Consider the following 22,888-nt stretch of genomic DNA (forward strand, 5'->3'; position numbering starts at 1 on the left):
TATGGACTAGCAAGTAAAAATAAACCATCAGATTGCTGCTGTGATAGTTTTAGTTCAGTAGTAATCCCCTCCCCAGGAAAGGTTTCCTTTAAATTGTTAACCAGTGCCACTTAGTGGCAAAAACAAGAAATATCTAAATCAATAGCCTAAATTATGTGGAGTAAATTTAGTCTCTTACTAGTAGATCTTCCATAAAACTTCTTAGCTGTAAGGGTTCCAAGACTGACCTTGTTCTTGACTTTGGACAGAAACCCGCCTGAATGATTCAGTAAAGTATTCCTGGTTATTTACTATAATCACCCTCCATCTTAGGTATATCTTTTTTTTTTTTTTTTTTTTTTTTTAAGATTTTATTTATTTACTTAGAGTGTACACATGAGCCGGGGCGGTTGGTCAGGGGGGATGGCTGGGGAAGGGCCAGAGGGAGAGAGAATCTCAAACAGACTTCTGCTGAGCATAGAGTCTGACATAGGGCCCAGTCTCACGACCCTGAGATCATGGTACGAGCTGAAATCAAGAGTGAGACGCTCGACCCACTGAGTCCCGCAGGCACCCCTTTCATAGATGGAGCTTTAAAATGTGGTACAAGATGGGATTGGGAGGGAGACAAACCATAAGTGACTCTTAATCTCACAAAACAAACTGAGGGTTGCCGGGGGGAGGGGGTTTGGGAGAAGGGGTTGGGATTATGGACATTGGGGAGGGCAAGTGATTTGGTGAGTGCTGTGAAGTGTGTAAACCTGGTGATTCACAGACCTGTACCCCTGGGGATAAAAATATATGTTTATAAAAAATAAAAAAATTTAAAAAAAAAATAAAATAAAATAAAATGTGGTACATTATGGCTCTAAGCTTATTTAAAATTTTTTTGATAAAAAGAATTTGATTTGTAAATCAAATTAATACATTTTTTTCTCAAACTTATTTTTTCACAACTTTTTTTATTTAGAGAAAACCTATCACTAGTGACTGCTTTGGGTGATCGAGCAGCCCAAGGACGTGCCTTTGGAAATCTTGGAAACACACATTACCTCCTTGGCAACTTCAGGGATGCGGTTATAGCTCATGAGCAGGTATAGTGCAAGGCTTTGGAGCCAGATCATTTTCTCCATCAGTGTTTTGAACAGTGATTAGATTATTCTCTGGTTGTATTATAGCTATATCTAATTAGAATTTTCTGTTTCAGCGTCTCCTTATTGCAAAAGAATTTGGAGATAAAGCAGCTGAAAGAAGAGCATATAGCAACCTTGGAAATGCATATATATTTCTTGGTGAATTTGAAACTGCCTCTGAATACTACAAGTTAGTCTATTATTTCAGTAGATAAATGTAAAATGAGTAGTTATGCAGTCCTATTAAATGATAGGCTCTGGGTTTAAAACCTGTTTTTTGCACATTATTAGCAGCAGGACTTTGTGCTTCTAAGCCTCAGTTTCTTCATTGTAACAGATAATGCCAATTCCGTGCTTTTGGTATTATTGTGAGGATTGAATAAAAGGATAAATTCAGCACTTAATTCGCATAGGACCTGGTACCTTAGCTTTAGTGGTAGTGCTATGACTCCTTTATATTTTTGTTAGTTTTTATCTTTAAAACTAATTGTTTTTAAATGAAATTCTGAACTTTTAAATCTTTTAAACCTGTTTAGCATATGTGGTGTATATATTTATGTGTTTCTGGTCTTGTCTTTTTTTTAAACCTAATTATGTGTTTTGAAGAAAAGCCAAAAGAAAGCCTGTTAACAAAAATATGCCCTAGTTTTCTCCAGTGATCACTGAATTTTTCTCCCCCACCATCACACCCCCTTGTTGAGCAGTTCCCCTGAGGATCTTTGATCCTCACTGTAAGCTCAGGCCCCATTCACTTACCTGAGGAGTTGGCAAACCCAGCTTCTTCTGTGAAGGGTCTTTCTGATCTATTAATAGACTGGAAACGTAGGTATAGCAAAGTATAGACTCTTTGAGATTGTCCAGTCTATGCTTTCTAGTTTGGAGTTTTCTCTATTAGTGGAGATTGAAGACCCATGTAGGCCTTAGGCAGAAGCTAGTTTGAACCACAGATACAGTGATTGATTTGTATTTTATTGTTAAAGAATCTAATGTGATTTTGAATAGTTTGTCATCTTAAAAAAACCATAAAATTGCTTTTAGATCCATCTAAAAAACTAGAATGTCATCCCATCCTAAACATTGACCAGTGGTTAATATTTGTTGGTTGGTTAGATAAATATGAAATGCCCTCCCAAATAAATTACTATATAAGGAGTATATATTTTGATATTTTTTTTTAAGATTTTATTTATTTGTCAGAGAGAGAGAGGAAGAGAGAGAGAGCACAGGCAGACAGAATGGCAGACAGAGGCAGAGGGAGAAGCAGGCTCCCTGCTGAGCAAGGAGCCTGATGTGGGACTCGATCCCAGGACACTGGGATCATGACCTGAGCCGAAGGTAGCTGCTTAACCAACTGAGCCACCCAGGCGTCCCTATATTTTGATTTTTAAATAGAAAAGTTTCTTATATTTTAAAGCAGAAGACATAGAAATATCTTAATTAATAAATGATCTACTTGTATTAAATACTGAAAAGTTCTGTAATAAAGAGGATGGTAGTTATTTGACTCGAAAGCATGGGTATAAAGTAATGAAACTTCTTCCCAATGCCCTCTCCATAAGTAGGCTAGAACTCAGAACTCTCCTTTAGAATTGTTTTCAGGACCACAGAAGAGGAATGTCTTAACATTTTAAAGATTTTTTAACATTTTATTTATTCATGAGAGACTGAGAGAGAGAGGCAGAGGGAGAAGCAGGCTTCCTGGAGCAGGGAGCTAGATGTGAGACTCAGGACCCCAGGATTACAACCTGAGCCAAAGGCAGACACTTAACTGACTGAGCCACCCAGGCGCCCCTGCCTTAATATTATAAAATTTATATCCTTCAGGATAGAAAGCAGTGGTTTGGTAAACCTACTTTAGCAATTGAATTTGGTTCCAGAAGGACTTCTGAACATTTACAAATTAACTATACCCTCAAAGAATAATGGTGTGCCAGAAAGATAGCCCAGGATCTGAAAGCAAATCCAAAAGTCTTCTAAAAATGTTTGAGAGGAGGCAATGTTAGAGTAAGTGTGTAGCCTCCCTAGGTAACAGATTTGAAGGTATCATCATTTAAGTTTATAATTTCAGCTTTGTTTGCTTAAACCTATCATATTATCATCTACTTATTTTTCATATATTATAAATCATATGAAGTATTTATAGTATTTGGCAGAAATTATAGGAGTCATTTAAGTTACTGGATCTAAAGCATCTGTAGGATTAAGTGCTGATGATAAGAATAAAAACAGTATTAACATTTATTAGCATCTACTGTGAACAAGATGCTATTCTAAGCACTTTGTATATACTAATTCATTTAATCTTCGCAAAACCCTGTGAGGTATTTTCTCCATTTAACATATGAAGAAACGGAGAGAGGTTGAGAGACTTGCCCCATTGCAGAGCTAATAATTGGCAAAGTTGGGATTTGAACCCAGTCTGGCTCTAGGATCCACACTCTTAGCTGCTACACTAGCTTCTCATTGACGATTCAATGAGTATAGGTAGAATTTAGTTAATATTTAAATATGGTATTTAATATTTTTCAGAAATCAGTGACTAATAACCTATACATTAGAATTTTAACCAAGTATTTTGAGTTTTGACAAAATGCAAAGACAACAGTATGATTGCAAAGTGAGGTTGTATGTACAAAAATTCTCTTTTTTTGCCCCTACAACTGGGACAGTTTTTTAAAATGTTAAAAAAAACTATATTATATAATCTGTAGGGGTATTTAATCTCATATTTCAATATTCTTTTTCTCTGAAGAATTAATAGGACTCTCAAATTTATTCTTAGAATCTGGATTTGGTTTTTGTGTTTCCAAGACATCTTTTCATTTTGTCTAAAAGTAGTGGAGAAAGTGTGGGATATTGAACTCTAAAATAGATGTACTGTAAAGGCAGAAGGAAAAAGAGTTTTATTTTACAATTTATTTTACAATGTTTTGTATAATAATTTACAAGTATTATAGCCAAAAATAAAAATGATCATTGTGTGAGAACTAATTTCTTTTTTTAGAAAGACACTACTATTGGCTCGACAGCTTAAAGATAGAGCTGTCGAAGCACAGTCTTGTTATAGTCTTGGAAACACATATACTTTGCTTCAAGACTATGAAAAGGCCATTGATTATCATCTGAAGCACTTAGCAATTGCTCAAGAGCTAAATGATAGGTAAGTTACACACTTTTTTACTAAAATTAAAATATAGATGCATTATTGAGCCCCTAGAGTTTTTCCTTTGTTTTTGTTTCCTTTGTTTTCTTTGAAATTTTTAATCAAGGAATTTCTTCTGCTTTAGTCACCTCCTCTCTATATTATTGTTTGAAGGACTAGCATGTCTTAGAAGATGAGAGTGCTCCATATAGCCTTGAACCAAGACAGTAAAGAGGTCACAAACTCAATTGCCTCCTGACTAGATCAGTGTGGGAATAGTGGTTAACTTACAGATAAGGGCCAATATAAAGCTCCTCAGCTCCAGCTCATTTTGCTAGGCAGGACGGAGGATCTATGATGTCCAAATATTTCTCTTTTTTAAAGAGAAGCTGGAAGTCCTGAGTTTTATATGAAATCTTCTGATTTTTAAATGTTGATGGCTATTTTTTAAAAAACGGTATGAAAAAGCAGTGTATCTCTACGCATTTAGTCTGTAATGTTTGCTTTAGGAGACAGATTTTTACTTCATTATGAAGAATTTCTCTGTAGTTGTTCAAAGTAAAGTATGCTACTTCTAGTGAGTTCTCTCTCCCCAGTAGTATTCAAACATGGACTGAATGATTACCTGGGCTATCATGAAAAGAAAATGGAGTCGTTTAGAAGGACCTTTCCAAGAGATTTTATTATTTCATAATAAATTGTATGTTTTAAAAGAATGTTTCCCATTTTAATACCTGACTCTGATTTCCGTATTATCTGGGTATTCTAAGAAATCTCTAATATTAAGATAGTATGTTCCTTTATGAAAGACCAAATAAATCCAAGGCATTATTTATACCTTTAATTACTTCTAGATAGCTTTTATTCCACATATAGCTCTCTTTCAGATAACCCATGTTAGCTTTGAATTGTTTTGTAGAATTGGTGAGGGAAGAGCATGCTGGAGCTTAGGAAATGCGTACACTGCTCTAGGGAATCATGATCAAGCGATGCATTTTGCTGAAAAGCACTTGGAAATTTCAAGAGAGGTATGAAACTAAAACACTCCTATCTGTGCTGTTATGGTTCACAAATTAGCAAGGTTGGGGGAAGCCCTGTTATTTCTCTAGATTGCTCCTATGTGACCTAGTAATAAATTTAACTATGCTATTCCCTTGGCATAAGAACTGCACAAGGCATTTTGAGATACAAATCAGAGGTCTCTTTGCATTGGCCTTGATGTAGGAAGACAGGAAAGTAAGGCCAAGCATGGCAGAATAGAAAGATTACAAAATATGCCTCCCATCTCTACATGGAAAAGTAGCATGGTATAGAAACAAAAACATGTTTTGTTTTGTAAACCAATCACGGATTTTTTCCTGTTGCAGTTCTGTCACTTTCTGGCTATTTGAGATTAGAAACCTTTTCTGAGTCTCATTTATCTCATTTATAAAATGGGACAAATAATATCTACCTTGCAGATCATTGTATATAAAACTGCCCAGTGTATTGTCTAGTGCTGGTTTAATATATATTAACTATTATTGTGGAATGGAAACAAAATTAGGAAATTTTAATCATGTGATGCCAAGTCAGTCTGTCACAGAATAACATTTACATTATGATTAAATACAATTGTAGAAGTTAAAAGCAACTAATATTTAGAGAATGAATTGATACAATATAATTAGCTCTTCTATTGCCATACTTACAGAAATTTCTATTTTCTTTAAAACAATTATTGAAAAAAACCATTTAATTCAGTCTCTTAATTCTGATATAACAATTTTCATTTCTCTATATTTTCTTGAGTTTTGGGTTCACAACATTTTCAGCTAATCTTCACCATTTTTTGTCTTTTAATACTACTCTAAAATATAAATGCTTGTGGTTGTAGGTTGGGGATAGAAGTGGTGAACTAACAGCACGACTAAATCTCTCAGATCTTCAAATGGTTCTTGGTCTGAGCTACAGCACAAATAATTCAATAATGTCTGAAAATATTGAAATTGATAACAGTTTGCATGGTAAGTAATAGGTCTTCAAACCCAATTTCTTTATCCTCAATTACATTTACATTACATACCACATGTTTACCATGTCCAGAGAGAATATATAACATAGGAAACTTAACTTTTTAAAATACCTTTTTGGGGCACCTGGGTGGCTCAGTGGGTTAAGCCGCTGCCTTCGGCTCAGGTCATGATCTCAGGGTCCTGGGATCGAGTCCCGCATCAGGCTCTCTGCTTGGTGGGGAGCCTGCTTCCCTCTCTCTCTGCCTGCCTCTCTGTCTACTGTGATCTCTCTCTATCAAATAAATAAATAAAATTTAAAAAAAAAATTAAAAAAAAATACCTTTTTGCTTTACCCTGTCCTATTGGTTTATCAATATAGAATATAGTATTTTCAGCTGTTATCATGAACTTAGGAATGGTAAAGTTATGATGATTTTCTTTTGTAAAAATACATTTAAATTCTCTATAAGCTCATTCAAAAGTTTGTATATGTGGGGCGCCTGGGTGGCTCAGCGGGTTAAGGCCTCTGCCTTCGGCCCGGGTCGCGGTCCCAGGGTCCTGGGATCGAGCCCCGCATCGCGCTCTCTGCACTGCTTCTCTCTCCCTCTCTCTGCCTGCCTCTCTGCCTACTTGTGTTCTCTGTTAAATAAATAAATAAAATCTTAAAAAAAAAAAAAAAGTTTGTATATGTGAAGATGACAAAATTAAAACATATTGTTTGGTTATTTTTGATTCAAATGTTTCTACGTATATGATTTTTATTTAGTTATTTTCTCCCCCCCTTTTTAAAAAAGATTTTATTTATTTATTTATTTATTTGAGAGTTGGGGGGTAATAGCAAACAGGGGGAGGGAGAGGGGCAAGCAGACTACAGTCAGTGTGGAGCCTGATGCAGGTCCCCATTTCATGACCCTGAGATGACGGCCTGAGCTGGAATCTAGAGACAGACACTTACCTGATTGAGCAATGCAGGCACCCCTCCCATTTAATTTCTAAGGTGATCTCTTAGCATTATTACTTTTTTTTTTTTTTTTTTAAATTCAGAAATCCTGGGAAATTTTTAGGTCAGCACCTACAGAAAGATTTGGTTTGACATTGCTACAGGGAAAGACATGCTGGACTGTCTCTATTTCTACATGAAAAAAATTGTACTTTTTTTTTTAAGTAAGCCTTATGTGCCATATGAGGCTTGAACTCATGACCCTGAGATCAAGAGTCATACACTCTACTGACTGAGCCAACCAGGTGCCCCCCAAATTCTACCTCTGATTAAAGAAATAAAAAGGGACAATAATTTAATACTTTGTACATGCTTGTGTGAGATCCATTTTACAGATCTGGCCGAAGCTTTAAAAATTCTTAGTCTGATAAAAGGTACCAATACAGATTAATGTTTTGAACTTGAAAGTCAGTGAAAAATCGAACTTTCATCTGTTTCCTTGTCTAACCCATATAAAGAAAGGAAGAAGGAAGAGATATTAGCAGCTTAGTCAGACTTTGAAAGAACATATAGTGAAAGATTCTGAAGTATGGGTAATTTATGGGACTGTGTGCTTTGCAACTGAGTAATGGGCTGTAAAATTTCTCTGCTTAATTTTCAAGTAGGTTATGTTGTAATATTTCTGATATTTTAACAAACTATTACTTGTCCTCATGGACCCCTCTAACTATAGACCCATTTTTTCGTTCCCACTTATTAAAAAAAACCTTGAAAATATTATTAATGTTCATTTCTTTACTTCTTCACCTCCCATTCCCTGCTCAAGTCACTCTACTCGGGCTTTGGCTCCATCGTGACACTGAAATCTTTTCAAGGTTACCAGAGATCTCCATTTTACCAAATCATTGGTCAGGTTACTTGATTTCTCATTGATATTTCCTACTGCTGATCATTCCCTTCTCAAAATACTTTCTTTGGTATTCCAGGATTATCCTCCTTTTCTGGTTTGCTCTCACCTCACTGGCCACTCTCAGTCATCATTACTGTCTCCTTACCATCTTTACATCCTTGAAATTTGTAGTGCCCAGAGATCAGTTCTTTTTTTTTTTTTTTTTTTTTTAAGATTTTATTTATTTATTTGCTAGAGACATAGCGAGAGAGGGAACACAAGCAGGGGGAGTGAGAGAGGAAGAAGCAGGTTCCCCGCAGAGTAGGGAGCCTATTGCGGGGGCTTGATCCCAGGACCCTGGGATCATGACCTGAGCCGAAGGCAGATTCCCAACAACAGAGCCACCCAGGTGCCCACAGAGATCAATTCTTGGACCTTTTCTTCCTTTCCCCTTCCATCTCTCCCTCCCTATTATCTGTCTATCTTGTCCTTCCTTCCTTTCTGATTTTATCCTTTTTCCTCTTATTGTATACTCTAGATCTACTTCTTTTTCTTTCTTTTTTTTAAGATTTTATTTTTTTTTTTTTTTTTTTTTTTTAATTTTTTATTTTTTATAAACATATATTTTTTATATACATATATTTTTATCCCCAGGTCTGTGAATCACCAGGTTTACACACTTCACAGCACTCACCAAATCACATACCCTCCCCAATGAAGATTTTATTTTTTAAAGATTTTTTTTAAACATACTTGATTTTTTTAAAAGATTTTATTTATTTATTTGACAGACAAAGATCAGGAGTAGGCAGAGAGAGAGGAGGAAGCAGGCTTCCTGCTGAGCAAAGAGCCCGATGCGGGTCTTGATCCCAGGACCCTGGGATCATTACCTGAGCCAAAGACAGAGGCTTTAATCCACTGAGCCACCGGGGCTCCCCTAAAGATTTTATTTATTTGTCAGAAGAGGGCAAGAGCAGGGGGAGCGGCAGGCAGAAGCAGGCTCTGCACTGAACAAGCAGCTTGATGTGGGACTCAGTCTCAAGACCTTGGGATCATGACCTGAGCCAAAGGCAGACGCTTATCCAACTGAGCCACGCAGGCATCCCAAGATTTTATTGATTGATTGATTGATTTGACAGAGGGAGCAAGCATGAGCCAGGGGGAGAGACAGAGAAGCAGACCACTTGCTGATCAGGGAGCCCGATGCAGGGCCCAATCCAAGAACCCTATGATCATGACCTGAGCTGAAAGCAGACACTTAACTGACTGGGCTACCCAGGCACCCCTAGATGAGTGCTTCTAATAGAACTTTCTGTGAAGATGGAAATATTGTAGATCTAATCTGTCTAGTACAATAGCCTCTAGCCATATGTGGCTCTTGAGAACTTGCAGTGTGGCTAGTGCAAAAGTGGAAATTAATTCTTAATATTATTAATTATAATTAATTAAAAAGTTAAGGGCCTCTGGGTGGCTCAGTCAGTTAATTGGCTGCCTTCAGCTCAGGTCATGATACTACAGTCCTGGGACTAAGCCCCATGTCAAGCTCCCTGCTCAGCAGAGAGCCTGCTTCTTCCTCTTCCTCTGCCTGCCACTCTGCCTACTTGAGTGCGCATGTGCTTGCATGTGCACTCTCTCTCTCTCTCTCTGCCAAAAAAAAAAAAAAAGAGTCACATGTGACTAGTCTCAGTTTGGGCTCCTTGCTCAGTGGGGAGCCGGCTTCTCCCCCTGCTTATGCTCTCTCTCCCTCTCTCTTCCTCTGACAAACAAATAAAATCTTTTTTAACAAATGTAAAAACAAAAAATAAAAGAAAGTAGAAGGCAAAAAATAGTAACAGAAGTTAATGAAATTAAAACAAAGATTCAAAAGAGAGATTTTGAAAACTACAAATTTGGTTCTTTAGAAAGACTAGGGGCACTTGGGTGGCTCAGGGGGTTAAAGCCTCTGACTTCGCCTTGCCTTCAGCTCAGGTCATAGTTCCAGGGTCCTAGAATCGAGCCCCACATCAGGCTCTCTGCTCAGCGGGGAGCCTGCTTCCCCCTCTCTCTCTGCCTGCCTCTCTGCCTACTTGTGATCTCTGCCTGTCAAATAAATAAATAAAATCTTTTTAAAAATGCCTATAAATTAAAAATAAGACAGATAACCCCCCCAAAAAATCATCAAAATGATGAACAGAAGAAATACAAATAGCCCATAAATATATGAAAAGATATTTAACTCATTTAATCAGGGAAAACGACAGTGAGGTTAATACTGGAAACTTATGAGGGGGCTAAAAATTAAAAGGTCTGAGAATACCAGTATTGAGATGTGGGTAATAGAAACTCTTACTCAGTGCTGACAGTGACAGAAATATATCTACTCTCAAGAACAATCTGGCAATATTCTGGGAAAGTTGTGAATGTAGTAAGCATACGCATACTGCTAATAGCCAAACTGGAAGAAATTCTTTCTCATGCCACTAAGATGTATTTCCAAGAATTTCTGTAGTAGTACTTATTTATATGATTTTTTTTTAAAAAATGGAATCAACCTATAAATCTGTCCCTAGTAGAACAGATAAAGAATTTCCTAGTCCTAAAATGGCAATGAAAATTAAACTAAACTACACATAGCAACTTGGCTGAATCTCTCAAACGTAAGGTTTCTCAAAGGAATCAAGTTAGATGATACATAAACTATGAGAGCATTTATTTACTATATCATAAGCTATGTTGCTTAGAGAGCTATTCATATGTAATGAAAATTTAAAAATTACCATGAGAAGGCTAGTTATAGGAAGAGTCACATAGATGAGGAATTAATGTGTTGATAATGGTTTATTTCTTAAGCTGGGTATTAGGTATCATATATTCCTTATATTATGTCTTTAAAATATTGCTTAATCTTTAAAATATTGAATGGATATGAAAATTCTATTTTAATGATTATTAAAAAGAAATTTGAGAAAGTTTTAATTTAACATTTAATGTGATCTTAAAATGAAAGTGAGTGACTTAGGAAAGAGTTACAACAGGGACACCTAGCTGGCTCGGTCAATAGAACATGCGACTTTTTTTTTTTTTTTTTTTTTTTTAAGATTTTTATTTATTTGACAGAGATCACAAGTAGGCAGAGAGGCAGGCGGGGTGGGGTGCAGGGGGAAGGAGGAAGCAGGCTCTCTGCTGAGCAGAGAGCCCAATGCGGGGCTCAATCCCAGAACCCTGAGATCATGACCTGAGCCAAAGGCAGAGGCTTTAACCCACTGAGCCACCCAGGCACCCCAGAACATGCTACTCTTAATCTTGGGATCATGAGTTCAAGTTCTACATTGGGCATGGAGCCTACTTAAAAAAAAAAAAAAAAAAAAAAAAAAGGAACAAGATATAGTACTAAGGATGTTATTTTGATTATTAGCTCAAAACTGAAGGCCTAAAGCCTTTTTAAAAATATATTTATTTATGCATAAAAAACAGAGAGAGGCAGAGGGAGAAGCAGGCTCCCTGCTCAGGGAGCCCAATGTGAGACTTTATCCCAAGACACAGGGATCGTGACCCAAGCTAAAGGTAGACGCTTAACTATCTGAGCCACCCATGCACCCTCTAAAGCCTTTTCTTCAGGTTTTTACTTACTTAAACTGCCGTACAGCTTTTTTTCCTCCTTTATTTAATTTGAAATTTTTTTCAGTTTTATTGAAAAATGATATACATGACTAATTTTAAGGTGTACAAGCAAGATGGCTTGATTTTCTCGTGATAAACATCCTTACGATAAACCCTCTTAGCAGCTTCCCTAAGTATCATAGAGCAATGTTGACTATAGTCGTCATGTTGTATATTATATTCTCTAGTACATATTTACTTTATAACCAAAGTTTATACCTTTTGACCACGTTCCCCTCCCCTAATCCCCTCTGCTTCTGATAAGCAGATCTCTTTTTCCTAGTTTGGGTTTTTTTTTTTTTTTTTTAAGATTCCACTATAAGTGAGATCATACAGGATTTGTCCTTCTCATTTTTTCTTTTAAGAGTCTGTGGATAGTATATAACCAGTTATTATAAAATGCCTTTTCTAAATTAATGGGTAATGTTAGAACCAAAGTTAGTTTCCAACCAAAATGTAGCTTCCGTACATCAAAGCATTTTGGAGGGAGTGGATATTCTATTTTTTTGTATTTGGTATGGAAAATTATTATTCTTAAAAGAATACGTGTTTGTACAAGTTTCCTCCTTCCATATGGGCTTGTGTAACAGACTTTAAAATTGAATAACCTAGTGATGCTGTACTCTTAAGGGCTCCCAGGTTTATTTGAATTAATTTTTTTTTCAAAGGTGCACGCCCCAAGTTTGGACGCCGACACAGTATGGAAAACATGGAACTTATGAAGTTAACACCAGAAAAGGTTAGCAGCTTTTATGTTTTAAATTTCTTGAACTGTTAAAATCAAATATTTAAATAACTTATAACTTAAATGAATAGTTTAAATAAACCTTGTCTTGTATAGGTATCACTTTAAAATTTTCCTTTAAAAAGAATGAGGAAAAAAGTCTAAGTCCAAAAAGAATGTGTGTAGTATGATGCCACCTGTTCAAGAAGAGCATTATGCATAGATATCCTTTGTAGATGCATAAAACCTTTCCAGAAGCATATGTAAGAAAATTGCTAAGAATAGTTGCTTCTGGGAAAAATACTGGATGTCTGAGTTAGGAGAGATATTTACTTTATATATAGTTTGAACTGTTTGAATACTTTAACATGTACATGTATATTTTAATTAAAAGAAAAAATTTTAAAAGGTTAGGAAGCTTTTTTTTTTTCTCCCCCAACTAAGTAATGGCAAAATTATTGGCAAGGTTAATATTTATGATCAATCTAGTTTTTCTGGCTGCATTTCTTTTTTTTTTTTTTTTTTTTAAGATTTTTTATTTATTTACTTGACAGACAGAGATCACAAGTAGGCAGAGAGGCAGAGAGAGAGAGGAGGAAGCAGGCTCCCTGCTGAGCAGAGAGCCTAATGTGGGGCTCTATCCCAGGACCCTGGGATCATGACCTGAGCCGAAAGCAGAGGCTTCAACCCACTGAGCCACCCAGGCGCCCCATCTGGCTGCATTTCTTAAAAGCATTTTCTTAACTGACAGATAACTTTTTATTCAAGATCTTGGTCTAGGCTTTTTTTTTTTTTTCTTTTTAAGAGAGAAGGGACTTTATAATTAGAGCTTATTTTTGTCTTTATTATTTTTTATTAAGTTTTTTGTTTTAATTCCAGGAGAGTTAACATAGTGTTATGAGTTTCAGGTGTACAATATAGTGATTCAATACTTATATATACATTACTGAATGCTCATCACTCTAAGTGTACTCTTTTTTTTTTTTAAAGATTTTATTTATTTATTTGACAGAGATCACAAGTAGACAGAAAGGCAGGCAGAAAGAGGAGGAGGGGAAAGAAGGCCCTCCGCTGAGCATTGAGCCAGATGCGGGGCTCGATCCCACGACCCTGGGATCATGACTGGAGCCGAAGGCAGAGGCTTTAACCCACTGAGCCACCCAGGTGCCCCTCTAAGCGTACTCTTTAATCCCCATCACCTATACCACCCATCCCCCCCACCCCGGAAAAAGGTTTTTGAAAAAAAAAATCTAGGCTACTTTCTTACACCTTCATTTAACTTAATTTTACATTGTTAAAGTAGGTGGTTGTTCTTTTATGGTATATTATATAAAATGCTTCTTATAAAATAAGTTCATTATAATAACTTTAGAAAATTTCAACAAGGAAATTAAAATTATCAGTAATCCCACCTCCCAGTTATTGTTATTTTGGTTTTTATTCATCTTGCGTTTTTGTATGAATACTGTCATATTTAAAGATATATTTTATAATGCATATTTAATATATCATTTCCATGTTAAATATTTCTCTGCCCTATTATTACAAGCATGTGTTTTTTTAATATTGACATTTTTGTGAGAATAGTTTTCAAAAGACTAACATCTAATTGATTTGAACTTATATCCAGTATCTTTTTTATTCCAGTCAGAGTTGTTCAAAAACTGAAAGACGTCATGATTTCCCCCAAATATCTACCTCTTACCTTGTCAGTTCTCAAAGCTGTCCAATCTGCAAATTATTTAAAAAAAAAAAAAAAAAAAAACCTTTAAGTCAATTTAAGCCTCTTTTTCTTATTCTTGAGGAACATACTAATAAGTAGCGAAATTAATTTGCTACCTTGTGCCCAGCTGTGTACTAACCATAGATTCCTTTAAGAAGCTAACCAGATTCTTTTTTTGGGTGTTGAGTTTGAGAAGTTCTTTATAGATCATGCATACATGCCCTTTATCTGTAGTGTCATTTGCGAATATTTTCTCCCATTCCATGGGTTGCCTCTTTGTTTTGTTGACTGTTTCCTTTACTATGCAGAAGTTTTTATCTTGATGAAATCCCAAAAGTTCATTTTTCCTTTTGTTTTCCTTGACTTTGGAGACATGTTTTGAAAGAAGTTGCTGAAAAGGTTACTGCCTATGTTTTCCTTTAGGATTTTGATGGAATCCTATCTCACATTGAGGTCTTTCATCCACTTAGAGTTTATCTTTATGTATGGTGTAAGAGAATGGTCGAGTTTCATTCTTCTGTATAGAGCTGTCCAATTTTCCCAGCACCATTTATTGAAGAGACTGTCTTTTTTCCATTGGATATTTTTTCCTGCTTTGCCAAAGATTAGTTGACCACAGAGTTGAGGGTCCATTTCTTGGATTCTGGGTTCTCTATTCTGTTCCATTGACCTATGTGTCTGTTTTTGTGCCAGTACCATGCTGTCTTGGAGATCATGGCTTTGCAGTATAGCTTGAAATAAGGCAACGTGATACCCCCAGCTTTTTCAACATTTCCTTGACGATTTGGGGTCTTTTCTGGTTCCATACAAATTTCAGGATTGTTTGTTCCAGCACTTTGAAAAAGGCCATTGGTATTTTTATCAGGATGACATTGAAAGTATAGATCGCTCTGGGCAGCATAGACATTTTAACAGTGTTTATTCTTCCAATCCATGAGCATGGAATGTTTTTGACATCTTTCCATGTCTTCTTCAATTTCCTTCGTAAGTGTTCTGTAGTATAGATCCTTTCCCTCTTTGGTTAGGTTTGTTCCAAGGTATCTTAAGGTTTTGGTGCTATTGTAAATGGAATCAACTCCCTAATTTCTCTTTCTACTGTTACATTGTTAGTGTATAGGAAACCAACTGATTTCTGTGCATTGATTTTGTAACCTGCCAGGTTACTGAATTGCTGTATGACTTATAGTAATTTGGGAGTAGTCTTTTGGGTTTCCACACAAAGTATCATGTCACCTGCAAAGAGAGGGAGTTTGACTTCTTCTTTGCCAATCTGAGTATCTTTTCTTTTTCTCTGATTGGTGTTGCTATGACTTCTCGTACTTCTAGTACTATGTTGAACAACAGTGGCGAGAGTGGTCGTCCTTGTCATGTTCCTGATCTTAGGGGAAAGGCTCTCAGCTTTTCCCCATTGAGAAAAGCTCAATGTGGGCTTTTCATAGATGGTTTTTATGAAATTGAGCAATGTTCCCCCTATCCCTACACTCTGAAGAGTTTTAATAAGGAAAGGATGCTGTATTTTGTCAAATGCTTTTCCTGCATCAATTGAGAGGACTGTGTGGTTCTTGTCTCTTCTCTTACTTGTTTTATCATATCAATTGATTTGTGAATATTGAACCACCCTTGCATCCCAGGGATAAATCCCTGATTGTGATGGATAATCCTTTTAATGTACTTTTGGATCCTATTAGCTAGGATCTTGTTGAGAATTTTGGCATCCATATTCATCAGAGATACTGGTCTGTAATTCTCCTTTTTGATGAGGTCTTCACCTGGTTTTGGGATCAAGGTAATGCTAGCCTCATAGAATGAGTTTAGAAGTTTTCCTTCTATTTCTATTTTTTGAAACAGCTTCAGGAGAATAGGCATTATTTCTTCTTTCAATGTTTAGTAGAATTCTCCCACCTGGACTCTTGTTTTTTTTTTTTGCATAATTTTTGTTCGCTGCTCAGTCTCATTAGTGGCTGTCTAGGAAGCAAGTCAAAAAATGGGCAGAAGACATGAACAGACACTTCTCCAAAGAATATATACAAATAGATAACAGGCACATGAAAAAATATTCAACATCATTAGCCATCAGGGAAATTCAAATCAAAACCACACTGAGATACCACCTTATACCAGTTAGAATGGCAAAAACTGACAAGATAAGAAACAACAAATGTTGGAGAGGTTGTAGAGAAAGGGAACCCTCTTACACTGTTGGTGGGAACATAAGTTGGTGCAGCATTTTGGAAAACAGTGTGGAGGTTCCTCAAAAAGTTAAAAATAGAGCTACCCTATGACCCAGAAATTGCATTACTATTTACCCCCATAATACAGATGTAGTGAAAAGAAGGGCCACATGCACCCCAATGTTCATAGCAGCAATGTCCACAATAGCCAAACTGTGGAAGGAGCTGAGATGCCCTTCAACAGATGAATGGATGAAGGAGCTGTAATCCGTATGTACAATGGACTATTACTCAGCCATCAGAAAGGGTGAATACCCAACATTTGAATCAACATGGATAGAACTGGAGGATATTATGCCGAGTGAAGTAAGTTAAACAGAGAAAGACAATTATCAAATGATTTCACTTATTTGTGGAACATAGGGAATAGCATGGAAGATATTAGGAGAAGGAAGGGAAAAATGAAGTGGGGATAGTCAGAGGGGGAGACGAACCATGAGAGACTGTGGACTCCAGGAATCAAACTGAGGGTTTAAGAGGGGAGGGGGTGAGGGGATGGGTGAGCCCGGTGATGGGTATTAAGGAGGGCACACATTGCATGAAGCACTGGGTATTATGCACAGTGAATCATGGAACATTGCATCAAAAACTAATGATGTACTGTATGATGGCTAACATAACATAATAAAAAAACTATGTTAAAAAAAAAACAAACAGCTAACCAGATTCAACCCTGTAGTTTTCCAAGAGCCAAATAATGACAAGTTTTATCTTTAAAATATGTTTGGAATTAATTGTTTTCTTTTCCTCATCATAAAGTTGCACTGAGTTATTTCATTAGTCTCAACAAAGTAAAGAAACATATATAAAGATAAAAGATGTCTGTCTTAGAGATGCTTCTTGGGAAAGAGTGTAACTGAAGGGAGGTCTTGAGACCCTGGATGTCAGAAAATGCCTTTTTGCTACTCTCACATTTGATTGTAGTTCCACTTACATTGGAATTATTGGCTGGAAATAATTTTCCTTCGTAATTTTAAGGACATCGTTCCAGTCTGTGTTCTTCAGTGTTTTTGTTGAAAGGTCCAAGTAAGTATATAGGAAACATTTAAAATTTTTCACATTTCGAAACACTTGGGATATAGGTGGGTTTTATGTTCTAACATCTGGGGCCATTTAAGTTTTTCTTGAATCAGTAGACCCTGAAGTCCACTCTAGCAATAATTTCCCCTTATCACCTGTATGAGAAAAGGAATGGGGGCCTGTGGGGGGGGTGGTTCAGGGTATGGGGAGGCTTCATTTGATGCAGAGAGCTGGCTTAGTCGCTCACTAGCTGCCTGTGTCAGGTATGATAGCCTCAGGAATAGGACTTACTCTGATTTGTGCCTCATGGTATAACCATGAAAAAAATGTGTTTTATCAAATTATTAGTTATTATATAACATAGACTTTTGGACTTACTTGCAAACACTTAAGCCGCAAATGTCACATAGCTACTGTAAATACTGTAGGTTTCCCTTTCCACAGAGTGAATATTTGTTATATTGAGTCTGCTATTTAGAGGTTAAGTATATTTAAACTAGGTCTAGGCCTATATAAATTGCTCATTAGATGTTTTGCCTATTGAGAATTAGTAGTTGGTGAAAACAAAAAATATCAACCAAAAATTACTACTGCTTATATAAATTTTAATAATTTATTTTTAATTTTAAATTTATATATAAATTAATAATGTTAATTTCTACAGTTAAAAATTCTATGTGCATCCAAAATTTCCAGGTGTAACAGATTAACTAACTCACATCCAGAATAAAATTTGCTCTTTCCTTGACCATTCAAATTTTATTTTTATGGGATTTTGACAAACTGTTTTCTTAAGTTCTTAAAAGCCACCATTTTATGTTTTGGTAATGAGAAATCCACAGTATACATTTGGTACAAGCTGTTGAAAACAGTGAGACACACTGGCAAAAAGGAATTTAAGAGATCTAGCTGCCCCTCCACACAAAATGAGTGGTGACGGCAGGTTAATATTATAGAAAACCAGAGATTGTTTTTTTATTCATGTCCTGCTTTCCATTTTTTATATTTATAATTTTGTAGGTACAGAACTGGAACAGTGAAATTCTTGCTAAACAAAAGCCTCTTATTGCCAAACCTTCTGCGAAGCTGCTCTTTGTCAACAGATTGAAGGGGAAAAAATGCAAAACTAATTCCTCCACTAAAGTTCTCCAGGATGCCAGTAATTCCATTGATCACCGAATTCCAAATTCTCAGAGAGTATGTATAAAATAAGGTTTTGAGTATCTACATTTTAGTATTCTTATACTGGAACTGAATATTTGGAAATTTATATTGGACATTTAATACAAAATGCCATTTTTATTCAAAGAAGTCTTCCATATTTCCCTCTTTCTGTTGTCTTTAAAGCTAGAAACTATAATTTCTCCATTCATGTTGTTTCATTGCTTTGGACAGTAGTTGTCCCTATTTTCAAAAATACTACCTTTTATTTACTGGAGTGTCTCCCAGTAAAACTGTCCTTCTTTCAGCTTAGAAGTTAAATGAAATTTAGATGATCAAGGATTTTAAAATACTAATTTAAAACAGTATCCGCTAGCATCAACTTCTGTTTATTTATACTGAAATTATAACAGTTACTAAAACTATTCTGATGAAACAAGAAACAAGTTAATTAAGAAATATAATCTCTGGAGTATCTCTAATCTAGCTAAGTTATACTCTGATAAAAGAATCAAAATAAATTACAAAGATGATTCTTCAAATTACCAAGTCCATTTCTCAATGACAGCTTTTGGGAATATTGTGTTAGTCTTTTATTTATTTATTTTATTTTTTTTACAGACTTCTCTTGTCCCTTAAGAATTAGTTCTGCCCTTCTCCTAAGGCCTATAAAATGTACCTCTACTATAATATTTACATCATTATGAAAAAGCAAAATACTTTTTATTAAACACTGCAACTGTCATTTTAAGCTTTGAAGCTTTCCAAGTAAAGTATGACTGGTTTCCCTCTGCCCCAAATATTCATTTATTTGAAGTTATATATTTTTTCAAGACCACATCTTTAATAAAGGACTTGGAAATCACAGTTCTTAGTTTTCAATTGGAAATTGGAAATCACTATTCTTAGTTTTCAGTTCTTAAATTAGTTTACTTTCAAATTCTGTTGTAGAATCTTAGAACTGAACTTTGAGCCTATTTAAAAATAAACTGCTTCAGATACTGAATGAATTTATATAATGAATACTGAATGAAGTTATATAAATTCATTCAGTATCTGAAGCAATTCCCCAGAGTGTGAGGTACATTTTTTTTTAAAGTTATTTATTTATTTATTTGAGACAGAGCGTGAGCAGGGGGAGTGGCAGGCAGAGGAAGAAGCAGACTCCTCACTGGGTAGGGAGCCCAGTGCAAAACTGGATCCCAGGACCCTGGGATCATGAGCTGAGCTGAAGGCAAAAGCTCCCTGAGGTACATTTCTTTAGCCTTGGAAATATAAGGATTAAAAACTATATATAACTAGGGGCGTGTGAGTGGCTCAGTGGGTTAAGCCTCTGCCTTCAGCTCAGGTCATGATCCCAGGATCCTGGGATCGAGCCCCACATCGGGTTCTCTGCTTGGCAGGGAGATTGCTTCCCCCCCCCCCCCCCACTGCCTGCCTCCTGCCTACTTGTGATCTTTGTCCCTCTGTCAAATAAAATCTTAAAAAAAAAAAAAAAAACAACCTATACATAACTAGAAATGCCTTTTGTTAGTTGGATTGGAATAACTCTATTACCAAGGTTGCCATCTTGAATTCTTTATAATGAAAGTGTCAATTTTTATTTTTAATCTTCATTCTTTACCTTTTGCACATGTATCATGATATCATTCCATTCATGATATGGAATGATAATGCTGGAATATTCAGATTTTCTCTCAATATTTCAGAAAGTCAGTACAGATACTATTGGCGATGAAGGATTCTTTGACTTGGTAAGCCGATTTCAGAGCAATCGGATGGATGATCAGAGGTGCTGCTTACAAGAACAGAGCTGTGGGCCTGCTTCAACTGCAGCTTCTTCCACTCCCCCTAGAATGATGCTAAAAAGTGAGTTATCTCTGCTTCTCCCCCAGTTTTAATAAAGTTCCTTGTGATATTCTTGTGATTTCTTTCTGAGAGTTTAGTTCTCATCAGAGCAAGTACAGTAAATGAGCCTGAACCCAGGTGTGCTGGAAATGCTGGTATTTCTTCAGTTCAAAACAAAGTTCTGTTTCAGTTCCCCTAGGTTCATATGTATTTTAGTCCACTGCACTTTCTACTAACTATAGCATACTGTCTCCCTAGATTCTTTGGAACTGGGAAAAAAAATTAACTTTATTTTTTTTTTTAAGATTTTATTTATTTATTTGACAGACAGAGATCACACATAGGCAGAGACACAGGCAGAGAGGAGGAAGCAGGCCCCCTGCCGAGCAGAGAGCCTGATGTGGGGCTCGATCCCAGGACCCTGAGATCATGATCTGAGCCGAAGGCAGAGGATTAACCCACCGAGCCACCCAGGCTCCCCAAAAAATCTAACTTTAAAAGTAAAAATAGTGAGGGGAAAAAATTTAAGTTATACATATCTTATAATTCTATATAAAACAAAAATGCATCCTATCTGGATTTTAAAAAGCCGAGACAGGGCTGCCTGGGTGGCTCAGTGGGTTAAGCCTCTGCCTTCAGCTCAGGTCATGATCTCAGGGTTCTGGGATCAAGCCCCACGTGGGCCTCTCTGCTCATCAGGGAGCCTGCTTCCTCCTTTCTCTCTCTCTCTCTCTCTCTGCTTGCCTCTCTGCCTACTTGTGATCTCTGTCAAATAAATAAAATCTTAAAAAAAAAAAAAAAAAAAAGCCAAGACAGACTGAAGAGGTACCTATGACTAAGGCTGAGGCTAAGGTCTCCCTGCACCTTAGAAAGGTCTAAAATGGGTTACTTCAATTTCCTACTTCAGCTACCAAAAGACTTCCTCTGCCACAGACTAGGACTTAACTTACCAGCAACACTTAACTCTTCCTATCCAGGGCATAGGATAAAAACAGTCTCATTCATTCTCACGTGAGAAATTATCTAAGAAAGTTTATTACCTTCCAAAATCTAGCTCCAGATCTTATAAAGTATATTTTGTTTTGTTTTTAAGTAGGCTCCACATCCAGCATGGACCCCAACACAGGGCTTGAACTCATGATCAAAAGGCAGCCAGTTAACTGAGCCAGCACCCCTTGTAAAGTTACATTTTGAGTGAACATTAGATAAAAGGAAATACAGTCAAATCTAAGTAACATCGAACTGGATCATCTGAAGTACTCTGGGCTTCTTTCATCCCTCCCTGCCTGTCTAGTCAGGCCCCAGCCTATCAGTGATTCAGGGGGACAGAGTGGATGTTGGGACTGAACAAGGCCAAAAGGAACTGTATGTGTTTAAAAGTGTGCTTAAATATTTTTGTAATGCTATGGACTTTTTTCTGATTCATAGCACCATCTGTTTCCATGGTATCCCCCAACACGGATGAGTTTTTAGATCTTCTTGCCAGCTCACAGAGCCGCCGTCTCGATGACCAAAGGGCCAGTTTCAGTAATTTGCCGGGGCTTCGACTGACACAAAACAACAATAAGTCTGTACTTGGACACCTGATGACTAATGACAACAAAGAGCCTGATGAAGACTTCTTTGACATCCTTGTAAAATGTCAAGTATGTATGCATATTTATGACAGTCTGTGTATGGCTCAGATGCTACTGGCAGCTTTGTCAGTATTATAATTTTAATTTGGGAAGGGCTCATTTTGTATTAGGGACACACTTATTATTTAGGGGTCCATCACACACTACAGATCTCTGTGATGGCTTTTTACTTGTATTATTTTAGTGGTGAGGCGAGGTGAGATGTTGCTGATGACTCTGAGCTGTGGTGGTGAATAGACTGAGTGGTGTAAAAGGAGACCTAGAGAAGAGCCCCTCTTTCCTAAATGTTAGGAAAAAGCATTGGGATCAGCCAGGCATTACTATGGGGAGTCTAGCTGGGGCCCTCTCTAGAGAACTTTAGGAGTAATGCACATATTGAGATAGCTTTCATTTTTTTGTTATTTTAATAATTATTTATCAAAATGGTTAAAGAATAGCTCAAATAACTTGAACAGGACCATAAGAAAAATAGTCATTTTTACTGAAGAGACATTTCCTCTGCCCAACCCTAATTCTGTGTTTTCTCATTCATAAAATGATGAGATGATGATACATTTACTACCTCTCTCTCATTCAATTAACAGAAAATTATTGAGCACCTATTATGTTCTCTGCACTAGACATTTGAGACATACTTGGCTTTTAAAGGATCCTATATTTTAGTATGAGAGTAAGTCTGTACATGTATATACATGTACATAGATATTCTATGTCAGGTACTGATAACATGCTATAAAGAAAATTAAAGCAAGATACAGGAGTTGGGGTATCCAGGGATGGTGGTGGTTAGGAAAGAGGTTTCAGTATTGGCATATTAACAGAGAGCGC

At 36.5% G+C, this 22,888-nt stretch overlaps 1 protein-coding gene across 2 annotated transcripts in view; it reads left to right on the forward strand.

Moving 5' to 3' along the window:
* GPSM2 (G protein signaling modulator 2) overlaps positions 1-22,888 on the forward strand; it is a 57,947-nt gene that overhangs the window by 21,692 nt on the left and 13,367 nt on the right. For both annotated transcript variants that reach the window (XM_059138421.1, XM_059138422.1), the window contains 9 exons: positions 950-1,073; positions 1,187-1,302; positions 4,117-4,272; positions 5,174-5,282; positions 6,131-6,260; positions 12,385-12,455; positions 18,435-18,611; positions 20,285-20,444; positions 21,852-22,069. In XM_059138421.1, coding sequence (XP_058994404.1) covers positions 950-1,073; positions 1,187-1,302; positions 4,117-4,272; positions 5,174-5,282; positions 6,131-6,260; positions 12,385-12,455; positions 18,435-18,611; positions 20,285-20,444; positions 21,852-22,069 — 1,261 coding nt within the window. The remainder of the gene's footprint in view (positions 1-949; positions 1,074-1,186; positions 1,303-4,116; positions 4,273-5,173; positions 5,283-6,130; positions 6,261-12,384; positions 12,456-18,434; positions 18,612-20,284; positions 20,445-21,851; positions 22,070-22,888) is intronic.

The sequence above is a fragment of the Mustela lutreola genome, chromosome 10, assembly GCF_030435805.1.
Source record: "Mustela lutreola isolate mMusLut2 chromosome 10, mMusLut2.pri, whole genome shotgun sequence".
Lineage (NCBI taxonomy): Eukaryota > Metazoa > Chordata > Mammalia > Carnivora > Mustelidae > Mustela > Mustela lutreola.